Source organism: Bos mutus, chromosome 2 (assembly GCF_027580195.1).
Source record: "Bos mutus isolate GX-2022 chromosome 2, NWIPB_WYAK_1.1, whole genome shotgun sequence".
NCBI classification, from domain to species: domain Eukaryota; kingdom Metazoa; phylum Chordata; class Mammalia; order Artiodactyla; family Bovidae; genus Bos; species Bos mutus.
In genome coordinates this window covers 96863864-96876588 of record NC_091618.1, presented here as the reverse complement: position 1 = coordinate 96876588, position 12725 = coordinate 96863864, and the positions used below count along the sequence as shown (strand labels likewise).

At 37.6% G+C, this 12725-nt stretch overlaps 1 protein-coding gene across 1 annotated transcript in view; it reads right to left on the bottom strand.

The window, feature by feature from the left end:
* Positions 1-6340: 6340 nt before the first annotated feature.
* GALNT5 (polypeptide N-acetylgalactosaminyltransferase 5) overlaps positions 6341-12725 on the bottom strand; it is a 45072-nt gene continuing 38687 nt past the window's right edge. Inside the window, 2 exon segments of the mRNA XM_014481675.2 lie at positions 6341-9643; positions 12005-12166. Of these exon segments, the coding sequence (XP_014337161.2) occupies positions 9503-9643; positions 12005-12166 (303 nt within the window). The 3' untranslated portion in view covers positions 6341-9502.

Sequence of the window (12725 nt, the reverse complement as noted above, 5' to 3'; positions counted from 1 at the left end):
GGTCTGTGGTCATTTGATGTGGCCAATCAACTATCTCTGATTGGGCTCCAAAATATAGTAACCCTGGCCCTTTTAGCTTTGTGATATCTTATCAGATGATTAACCAACTATGAAAGATTTCGTCAACAAGACTATTGCAGGGTATGTTCAATGAGTAAATGCTTAATGCTCACAGAGGAGGCAGCATAGTTGCAGAGCATTGAAACTATCGTTTGGCATCAGTGCTCATTGCCCTGTGCTGCCATGTTCCGTATCGCCCAGAATGAAGGAACCAGAAGCGCATAACAGTGATAGGTGGCTCTGTGATTCTTTCTAACTTAGGAAAAGACACAGGTCTGGTTCCAACTGTAGTGGGTGGGTCTTCAACATTTGAAAAGCATATGGGACACATTAAGAATACAAACTGGGAGCTCCATGTGAAGGCTGACTGCCTTTGGGATTCAAGGTTCAGGGATGGAAGAAGGACTCTGGTAGCTGTTAGCAGGGAGAACCGATTTATTATGAAAATGCTGATATTTCTTGCCTGACTTTTTATCTTCCTTAGATGCTGGGTGAACAGGAAGTAATAACAGCTCTATTTCTCAGTCAATATAAAACTTACCCTTCATATAATGCTACCTTTAAAGACACAGCATGTACATCAGACTCTATCGATCTACCTATTAACAGTTTAAACAAATAATTTTGTGTTTGCTTGTTCTCAATAAAAGTTTGTATCCTTGTTTTTTTTGGTGTCTAGATTTTACTTTCTCTAGTTGCCTTTTAAAATTTAGAAGAACCCTCGCACATCAGCAGCTACTAAGACCATCAATAAATGCTTTTTCAAAAATCAAGAGAACACCTTATTTTAACTCACTTGCATTATTTATTTCAAAAAGGTCTTAAAATACTTGTATATGAAATTGCAAAAAGGATTTCTGATGGGTAAACATGTAATGCTCATGAAACATTTCTATTATTTTTACAGGAACTGAACTATTGTTTGAGATGCATCTTAATTCCAACAACTGAAATATATATATATATATATATATATCTTTGTAGTCTCTAATGTAAAACATTGCTGTAAACTATGCTGACGTTTTTTTTATAGTAATCGTTTTATGTATTTACATGGTGTAGTACTTTTGGAACATTTTCAAATGGAGAATGGGCATTTAAGTTTTTTCAAAATGATAAGAAAACATTTAAAATAAGTAATAATAGAGAATTATAGAAAAAGAAGAAACATCAGCATATCATAAAGAAGAAATATGTCTGACCATATGAGAAAGGCACTACTTCTTTTAAAGCCTAAACTTTCACTGCTCCATAAAAGTAAGAGGGCTATAAAAAGTAATGTCAAAAGTATAGCAAACATTTGCTAATATTATAAAATATCACACAGTAACATAATAAATATGAATACCAAAATGTGTGAAGAACACAAGGTAAGTAGAACATGCAATCAACATAAACACATGGGTAGTAATGAGTAGTGGAAATCACCAAAGTTTATGTGAAACTATAAAATCAAAGAGCTTTGTAATTAATTACCAATTTGAAAGAGTTTTAGATATGAATTTGAAAGGTAATTGAACATTTACTTAGAAACTTAGGTAATCAATAACAAAATTCACTAATTTAACCTTTGTCTTCTTTTTTTTTTATGCCCACCTCTTATAGCTAATATGTATAAAACTAGGAACATTCCATACAGTAGTCATGTACGGATGTGAGAGTTGGACTATAAAGAAAGCTGAGCACCAAAGAATTGATGCTTTTGAACTGTGGTGTTGGAGAAGACTCTTGAGAGTCCCTTGGAATTCAAGGAGATCCAACCTGTCCATCCTAAAGGAAATCAGTCCTGAATATTCATTGGAAGGACTGATGCTGAAATTCTAATACTCTGGCCTCCTGATATGATGAACTGACTTGTAGGAAAAGACCCTGACGCTGGGAAATATTGAATGCAGGAGGAGAAGGGGACAACAGAGGATGAGAAGGTTAGATGGCATCACTGAATCAATGGACTTGAGCTTGAGCAACTCCGGGAGTTGGTGATGGGCAGAGAAGTTTGGCATGCTGTAGTCCATGGGGTTGCAAAGAGTCACACAGGAATGAGCCACTGAACTGAGCAACATTCAGGCAGTTGTTTGAAGAAGAATTAAGACATATGTATAAACCTAAACTGAATAACAAGGATCCCGATAATTTAGTTTGGTTACTCCTCACATCTGGAAAATAATAGCCAGAGTAAAAGTCCACATGAGAATTTTTTGTACAGAAGGCCAGATGCAGACAAAGCTGTGTACTTAAAAGAGACTTAAAAATACCCCAAACATTTCAAAATTTTTATTTATTTGTAGAAACTCTTGGTTTTACTTTCTGTCAATTGAAAGTATAAAATATAGAAGCATCAGTTCAGTTCAGTTCAGTCACTCCGTCATGTCTGACTCTGCGACCCCATGAATTGCAGCATGCCAGGCTTTCCTGTCCATCACCAACTCCTGGAGTTACCCAAACTCATGTCCATCGAGTCAGTGATGCCATCCAGCCATCTCATCCTCTGTCGTCCCCTTCTCCTCCTGCCCTCAATCCCTCCCAGCATCAGGATCTTTTCCAATGAGTCAACTATTTGCATGAGGTGGCCAAAATATTGGAGTTTCAGCTTCAGCATCAGTCCTTCCAATGAACACCCAGGACTGATCTCCTTTAGGATGGACTGGTTGTATCTCCTTGCAGTCCAAGGGACTCTCAAGAGTCTTCTCCAACACCACAGTTCAAAAGCATCAATTCTTCAGTGCTCAGCTTTCTTCACAGTCCAAATCACACATCCATACATGACCACTGGGAAAACCATAGACATGACTAGATGGACCTTTGTTAGCAAAGTAATGTCTCTGCTTTTTAATATGCTGTCTAGGTTGCTCATAACTTTCCATCCAAGGAGTAAGCGTCTTTTAATTTCATGGCTGCAGTCACCATCTGCAGTGATTTTGGAGCCCCCCAAAATAAAGTCAGACACTGTTTCCACTGTTTCCCCATCTATTTCCCATGAAGTGATGGGACCAGATGCCATGATCTTAGTTTTCTGAATGTTGAGCTTTAAGCCAACTTTTTCTCTCTCCTCTTTCACTTTCATCAAGAAGCTTTTTAGTTCCTCTTCACTTTCTGCCATAAGGGTGGTGTCATCTGCATATCTGAGGTTATTGATATTTCTCCTGGCAATCTTGATTCCAGCTTGTGCTTCTTACAGCCCAGCGAATCTCATGATGTACTCTGCATATAAGTTAAATAAGCAGGGTGACAATGTACAGCCTTAATGTACTCCTTTTCCTATTTGGAACCAGTCTGTTCCATGTCCAGGTCTAACTGTTGCTTCCTGACCTGCGTATAGGTTTCTCAAGAGGCAGATCAGGTGGTCTGGTATTCCCATCTCTTTCAGAATTTTCCACAGTTTATCGTGATCCACACAGTCAAAGGCTTTGGTATAGTCAATAAAGCAGAAGTAGTTGTTTTTCTGGAACTCTTGCTTTTTCAATGATCCAGCAGATGTTGGCAATTTGATCTCTGGTTCCTCTGCCTTTTCTAAAACCAGCTTGAACATCTGAAAGTTCACAGTTCACATATTGCTGAAGCCTGGCTTGGAAAGTTTTGAGTTACTTCACTAGCATGTGAGATGAGTGCAATTGTGTGGTAGTTCGAGCATTCTTTGACATTGCCTTTCTTTGGTATTGGAATGAAAACTGACATTTTCCAGTCCTGTGGTCACTGCTGAGTTTTCCAAATTTGCTGGCATACTGAGTGCAGCACTTTCACAGCATCATCTTTCAGGATTTGAAATAGCTCAACTGTAATTCCATCACCTCCACTAGCTTTGTTCATAGTGATGCTTCCTAAGGCCCACTTGACTTCACATTCCAGGATGTCTGGCTCTAGGTGAGTGATCACACCATCGTGATTATCTGGGTCGTGAAGATCTTTTTTGTATAGTTCTTCTGTGTATTCGTGAAGCCATTTATATATATGTTTTAGTTTCAATATCTAATATAAAGACTTTATATAGATATTTAGGACCAACATCCTTGACTGGGAAAAATCCATCCATCAATAACAAAATAGGAAAGCCTCGTTTTCAAAGAAATTATTTGTTACTACTTATTCAATGGCAAACGTCATTAGAAACTTAGTGTATTAGAAGTTGCTCTATTTGTTGGAAAATAAGAATTTTGTGTTTTTGGAAAGCAAAGACTCACATAAACTTTCAAAGAGACCCCAATCATAGTGATAGCTACCGGTTGACTCTTTAGGTTGAAAGCAGGGGCATTAAATCTTAGTGTGATGGTATTTTTTTCCCTTTATTTTAGACACAAATACCAGAAACACTTGAAATTCCATCCATTAAACTTCACCAGGACTAGATAATATTTTTGATGTTGTTCAGTTGTTAAGTCATGTTCGATTCTTTAAGACCCCTTGGACTGCAGCATGTCAGGCTCCCCTGTCCTTCACTATCTCCGTAAGTTTACTCAGATTCATGTCCATTGAGTTGATGATGCTATCTAACCATCTCATCCTCTGTCATCCCCTTCTCCTTTTGCCTTCAATCTTTCCTTGCTTCAGGGTCTTTTCCAATGAGTTGACTCTTTGCATCAGGTGGCCAAAGGATTGGAGATACTCTTTTACATGACTTGTCCAAAGCTGTTTTTGGAATGACTATTTGTCCAAAATAAATATATATATATATATATAAGCTGTGGTTAGTGTTCCTTTTCTCATGTCAAGGTATCTTGGTTTCTAGCAATTGTTGAATACACTCATGCAAAGGTTTTTGTAAAAGCACTTTGGTGACAATCTACACAGTGAAGTGAAAGTTACAAGATTTGATTTTTGGACTCTGATTTTCCACTTCCCACCTGCATTCAAATTAAGCAATCTGTCAGCTTTGATTAATGGTTAAGGGAACAAAGAGTTGGTAATATCATTCACAGAGAAGCAATCTCTCTATGTCCACTTCTCTCTCTCATACTTCTTCTAGGAAATGGAAAGGAATAAGTTCTGCATGAAGTCAGGAGATAAGACCACTGTGAAGTGTGTGAGTATAATTATCCTTAAGCCTACACTTCAGTTGTTTAACAGTAAGGAGTGAAGCCTCTATTTCCTGTTGGTTCAACATCCAAAAAGATTTGGCCAAAAGGTCACATCAAATCACCAAAAACCACATCTCATCACTAAAAAGATGTGACTCTGTACCAAAGGATTTTAACTGAGCCCACCTGAGTTGCCTGCCCTACTTATAAAAGAAGAAATAGAAAAAAAAGGAGAAGAAGAAAAATAAAAAGAAGGAGAAGAGGTAGAGGAAAAGGAAGAAGAGGAAAAGGAAGAAGAGGAAAAGGAAGAAGAGGAAAAAAAAATCATAGAAGCATCGTTTAGTGAAAGAGGCTCACTTTTTAATTTTTTTTTTAGCCTAATAGAATGGAATCTGGATTTTAACTCTTTCTAGTGTGATGCCTTTAGACAATCCCTCTCAATCATCTTCGTCTGCATAATGAGGAGAAGGAGACTCACCTCATTGAGTTGTGCACAGACTGAGATGAGGCACAAACAATGCCTAGCACATAGTAGGTACTCAAGGTAATTAGTCCCATCTCCTTTCTCTTTATTTCTTGTAATTTCCTTGTTTTTATTCAAGATCGTGGACTTTCTTTTGAGATGGAATTTGTTTTCTATGTTTGAATGTGAAAGATAAAGATATTAAAACAAAAACGGTACCATCTGGTGTACCTCAACTCCCTTCTCTTGCATGACAGCCTCTTGAAAATCATTCTAAGCCATCCATAAAATCAAGATTGACTGGGAAAATTGAATTCCTACACTATAACTGGTATATTTTCCCCTTTACAATCTTGAAGGTGATTCTAAAGGAAAGATGCTTTAATATTGAAGAAAGTATTACCAAATTAGTTGAAAGCTAATGTGACTGCAGCCATGAAATTAAAAGACGCTTACTCCTTGGAAGAAAAGTTATAACCAACCTAGATAGCATATTGAAAAGCAGAGACATTACTCTGCCAACAAAGGTCTGTTTAGTCAAGGCTATGGTTTTTCCAGTGGTCATGTACGGATGCAAGAGTTGGACTGTGAAGAAAACTGAATGCAGAAGAATTGATGCTTTTGAACTGTGGTGTTGGAGAAGACTCTTGAGAGTCCCTTGGACTGCAAGGAGATCCAACCAGTCCATTCTGAAGGAGATCAGCCCTGGGTGTTCTTTGGAAGGACTGATGCTAAAGCTGAAACTCCAGTACTTTGACCGCCTCATGCGAAGAGTTGACTCATTGGAAAAGACCCTGATGCTGGGAGGGATTGGGGGCAGGAGGAGAAGGGGACGACAGAGGATGAGATGGCTGGATGGCATCACCGACTCGATGGATGTGAGTCTGAGTGAACTCCGGGAGATGGTGATGGACAGGGAGGCCTGGCGTGCTGCGATTCATGGGGTCGCAAAGAGTCGGATGCAACTGAGCGACTGAACTGACCTGAATGATATATTATGATCATGGTGCATGGTAGTTTTCGCCCTTGTGAAAGACAGTTGATTGAATATCATCAAGCAGAACTGAGCAAATTTGATGCTGGTGATAAAACACAGTTGTACCAACAACAGCTGTGTCATCCTTCAGGAGAGTAGTGGTTGAAAATGAGAAAAGAATTGTGCAAACTGGAAGGCTCAGAAGTACTCAAATGGTTTGGTAAATTAGTTTTTGAGCCAATAAGACCTGTAAAATATTATCAACTATGCTTGTGTTCAAGGTAATAAGATGCAAATATATTTTTCTAGGAAAGGTAATAAATAGCTTAAGCTAATCCAGAGAAAACTCTATAAAGGCCCTAAGAACAGAACCCCTTATTGAAGAACTCAGGGCTGATTAAGACCCTAATGTGTCTCATCCAAGGGTTTATCATTAGAAGTACCAGAATATCTAGAGGCATTTATACCTTTATTACAGTCTTCAGAAAACAAAAATTTAGAGCACATTGCTTAAAAGAATGTTGGTAGTAGATTTCACAATTAGTCCATACTCCTTTAAGGCCCATATGATTTCTAACTACTGATTATTGCCTTGCTTCTTAGAGTAAGCAGGAAAAACACGGTAAAACCTGTTTTAAAAATTCTACCCAAGAACAAACATGTGATGTATGAAAATACTTCCTTGCTATACTGACAATATGGATTCAAATATAGCTTCACATAATAAGTATGTCAAGGTAAAGCCAGGAGGAGAATACACCGAACAGGTCACAGAGGGTTCTTTTGAGCAAAAACATTTGAATATCTTCAGCTGGTATGCCCAAAGATAAACCTATCCAAAACATAACTCATCTTTTTCTGAATAGAGTTGACAATTATGGTGGAAACTGTTTTTGAATAAAAAGAGATTCATTAGACTGGCAGAAAACCTTTCAACATTTTTTCACTCACACAAAGAATTGCATAGGGCATCCAGCGCATTGAGTTTGGTCAGCAACTCAATTAGTCCTTTGGCAACTAACTTATGTTTTATCCCCCACATGGCGCTGTTTTGAAAAGAATGATCTCATTTGCTAGTCATTTTCTCATCTCATCTGCAATATCAATTATTTACATAAAATATCTTAAATATGATACAAATGTTCAAAACTATTTCCCCTTCCAATTCTTAGTTATTGCTGTTTTTGTGTAATTAATTGGGAATTAAAATTAAAGTTTTAATAGGAAATCAGACTAAGGATACCAAGTTTCACCATCAACTCAATTGCACAGGTTTCTTTCTTTCTTTTTTTTACAAATAGTAACAAGCATGTAGCATGATTATTCTCCAGACACCAAACCTCAACCAAAAAATTTATGCTTTTTTTTTTTTTAAGAATGTCGTGGAGCAATTTTGGTTAGGCTGGTGGCCCCATTTTTGGAGATCCTGATTCCAGATATCTAATTTAATCTAATTCTGATTCTAATTCTAATCCTGATTCTCTTACTAACTGGCCTGGGATTTTTAGATAGGTAATGTGTCTGCTAGACATCAAATTTCTACCAAATGAATGCAAAGGTTATCAGAATTTCTAAGATATCTTTCAGTATGACTAAGTTTAGGCATACCTATGGAGAGGGAAATGGCAACCCACTCCAGTGTTCTTGCCTGGAGAATCCCAGGGGCAGGGGAGCCTGGTGGGCTTCCGTCTATGGGGTCACACAGAGTCTGACACGACTGAAGCGACTTAGCAGCAGCAGCAGGCATACCTAAGATTAGGTACTCAATTTGGATCAAAGTAATATTGGGATTTTCTCCAAACTTATCAGTGTTATCTTTAGGTCTGCATCTAGGCATTTATTCTTTTCTCCCCCACAGAGGTGCAAGATCCCCTTCCTTATTTTGGCTAAATCTAGGACAGTTTTCTCTTAACTCTCTTCTTCACTGTGGTTATCATTCTCTTCCCCTTTCTTTACATCTCCTTCACTTTATTTCTACCTTGAAAACTTGTAAAGCCTATTTTAGCATACTTCATCTGTGTGAATGCTACTGAATATAAAGTAGGATTTTCACATAAGAGAACTTTCTTATTTTTAGTGCTCTATTTCTGCTTTATTCATTTTAACTCCTCTTATTTGGTTCTATATTAGAGTAGGTTCAATGATGAAATTTATTTTCAGTTACTACTGTGTGAAGTGATGCAGTCTGTATTTCTTTCCATTTTTTTTCTTGTTTAATATCCACATAAATCTAGAAGCTACTTGTATGGCCATTTTTTAAAGTGCAGTTTAAAAGCACAAAATGAATGGAAACATCCATGTCTAGAATTGAATAAGCATTTGACTTCCTCACTTAGAAATTTTCCACTGACTCAGAGTAAGAAAAACATTATACAGTCATCTAGATCAAAACCCTGCCATCAAGGAGTATTATATTAATATTATTTCTAACATTAGGTAAACATGCATGTGGTTGGAAGAGATTTCATCAAGGTGAAAGCTGTGTGTTTCTGAGTTCTTTTAGTCTAGGAACTCAAGTAATTTTCTTTCCTTCTTCTTTTCTTTCTTTCCTTCTACCTCTTTTATTTTTGATGAAAAACTGGCAAATAAAGGACCAGCTTCTCATTAATTATACCTACTTGTGGGTCAAAAATGCTGGTTATGATCAGCCATGATTGAATATCATTGTACTTTTCCAAGTTCTTCTGTCTTCATTTCTGGTTACCTGTTAGATGGAATGGGACAGCTAGCAGGCTTTGTTCCAGCAGAGAGTAGAAAGCAGGCAATTTAAAAGGCCACCTAGTGCTGAAGAAGGACTCCAATCCAATGTTGGATTTTTCTCCCTGAGTTAAATTTTGGTATCTCAAATATTGTGATTTTTAAAAAAAATCTTCCATTTAAATGTTATTAATTTTGAAAATTTTAAACTAGCATGGGGAAATATGGTCACCAAATTCACTGTCGAATTCACAGTGTCTAGTGGGTTTCCTAGATCAAAATATCACTTCCTCTTCAGTCTTCATAATAGTTTTCAAATTTCCACTTTTGATCTGGCTTTGCTGGGTCACAAGGTGCAACTTTCAGGGTCTTCTGAGTAAAATCTCCTTCCAAGCATAACAACTGATGATAGTTTCCAAAAACAAGGTGGTTCACCTGGAAAGAAAGGGGATCTGATAATGAGCCATAGGCTGAATTTAACAATTGTGATGTAAAGAAATTAAAACCAATTACCAATTTTTAAAAAAGGTGATTTCATTTTTTATTTTTTAGGAATTCCCCTGAAATAGATGAATAACATAAACCAGACTTTAGACAGTATTAAATTTGTCTTTATCTTAAACTAAATTCTCACACTCTCCAAGCTACAACTTTCAGTTCTTCATGAAGTAAAAGATGAATTTTCTGATGATATGGCTGATAACTGTATTATTTAAAGGAAATATCTCCAGATGGTGTTTACTGTATATGGTGACTGGCTCCCTCACGGATGGTAGTAAAGAAAAAAAAAAAAAACACCATCACAAAAAATGAGTTAGTTAATTTCTTAAGTTCATGCCTTAAAATGAAAATTTAGAATAAAATGTGTTAGAAATGATGTATTTTATTTACGAGTTCCTTACCATGTTCTCTGATAGAACATAATGCCCAATGTCCAGAAAGTCCAGATATAACTAGAAGAAGTCACAGGTATTTCAGAGGGTTCTATTATTGATTAATACTTATTAAACATCCTAGAAATTGTCAATAACCTACTTACAACTTGCTCATGAGTTTATAATTTTTTCACCTATCAATCCTCTCAAATATCCATAACTGTGACAAAGGTCATTTTAATCCTTCTTGCCTGGAGAATTCTATAGATAGAGGAGCCTGGTAGGCCACAGTCCATGGGGTTGCAAAGAATTGAACATAGCTGAACCACTAACAAACACACAAGTTTTGAAATGCTCTAAAATTTTATCAAATAGAGGTGACTTTATAATAATTTATTTTAAAGATACTCTTACAAAAACACTGTCACCCTTGGGCTCCCCTGGTGGTCCAGTGGCTGAGAATCTGCCTGCCATTGCAAGAGACACAGGTTCGATCCATGATCTGGGAAGATTCCACATTGCCATGGGGCAAATAGGCCCAGGTGCCACTACTGCTGAAGTCTGTATTCCCTCGAGCCTGTGCTCCACAGCGAGAGAAGCCACCTCAATGAGAAGCCCATGCACAGCAACTAGAGAGTGATCCCTGCTTGCTGCAACTAGAGAAAGCCCCTGTAGCAGAGAAGACCCAGCACAGCCAAAAAAAAAATACAAAACAGAATATTGTCACTCTTTTAGAATTTTAGAAATATGATACTTGAATAACCTCAAGGATTTGTAAAAAAGATGACACTGAGAAGATCTGGATTAGCTATAATAATCTGCTGGTGAGTTGTAAAGAGATCCATCAAATATAATAAGGATGAGGTATGGAAAGGAAGATTGGAGAGTGTGATGCTTAGGTCCTAATTTTATCCTGAGCAGGAAAAAAAAAAAATGTCATGAAGAAAGCAATCACTGGCCGTGGCATCAGAAAGAATGGAGACACCCCAAGGAAAAAAGTGTGCATAATTTGGGGTCATCCCTGAGCAAAATGATGGTCTCCACATACTCACTACTCATTCAGTGGGTTTGGTGGCTACCCGCTAGTGAAACAGAAGAAAATTTGAGAAGGCAGGCCTGAAATTATTCCTGCCACTCAAAAATCCTACAGAAAACTTATGACTTTGTATCTTACTAAAATATGATTGGGGAAAGCAGAGTACTTGAACAGCAAATAGGATAGGGCATGGTTGTTCTGGTTAATATCTACAACTTGACCTCTGGAAAACCATCCCTTGATTTCTAGCATGGGGTTTTGTAAATACTGTCATGGTTGGTTTCAAATCACCAATGTGACATCACTGAGTGTGAAGTTGGCAAGAGCTGCACACGGTCAGCACCTGCAAGCTGGTTGGAACTGACTCCAGCACCCAGAGACTCCAGCACCCTTAGACTCTCCAGAACCTAAGTCTTGAGGAACCAGAGGACATGAGAAAATCTCTCTAAGGAAAGGAGGCAGGAAGTGGAGACAGATTCATACTAAGCGCAGGGCTTGGGGAAGCACACTGCTTCTTGCTTTCCCCATCTACTCTCCCTATTAACTTTTCTGGTAATCAATGAGAACCAGTTCTAAGCCATAAGCCTGACTTTTGGCATTGCTAACTGACTTTCAGAAGCAAACGACTTTCAGAAACAAAGATGATAACAGAAATATAACCAAAAGAACTGATTTGAAGTAAATTTTGTTAAAAGAATAAAAAAGGACTCAACAATTTATATATTAAAAAAATCTGTTTATCTCTGCGTAAGAACTTTTACACTGCCTCTGTTGTCCCTTACACATTTAAAGCCTCTGATTGAGGAAGCTGACAAGGAGGGTTTATGTCGCATTTAATGGAAAGTTGGATTTGTGGTAAGGAAAAGGTACAAATATTTTGCTTACCAGTTCTGGACGGAAGACTGATGTTGATTTATGCAGCCATCTTAGCCCTTTGTTTCTGTTATCACAAAGGTGCAGCCTCAGGGCCCCGTTATCAGGCACAGGAGCTAAGCACCATGCTCCATGTTTAATAAGCCTTAACCAGGTGTAATTAAATTGTTGAAGCTGTGGGGAAAATGTATAAGGAGAAGGTGACTTTCGGCAGCAAACTCTTTGCTAAACATTTTTATTAGTAATGCTTAAGAATATAGGCACTCTAGTCAGATGTTTCATGTTCAAAATCTTGGTATGGCCACTTTCAATTCTGATAGTATGGCTGTATTATTTACCCTGTCTAATCTCATTTTTCTAATTTTTAAGTTGGATAGCAATAGTGAGCACACAGTAAGACATCAATAAGTGTTAGCTGCAATAATAAAACAATATTTAGTACAATTAGTACATGTCTGTGAATGGGTGCCCTTTTAAGTGTTCTGAGTGCCAGGCTAACCTGGTATTTGAAGTATTGGAGCATTCAAACCACCACACGATTCAGGCCCCTAGCCACTGGGGCTACAGGGAGAGCCAAGTCCCAGTCCTAAATGACTTCGATGGGAATTACTATGCTTGTTTTTTTTAATACTAGAAAATTGGACTCCTAGAGGCTGTGTTCTATTATAGGAAAGGTTAAAAATCTTTCTTGACTGATAGCACAAAGATTCACCAGTTTGCACTGTGTTAATAT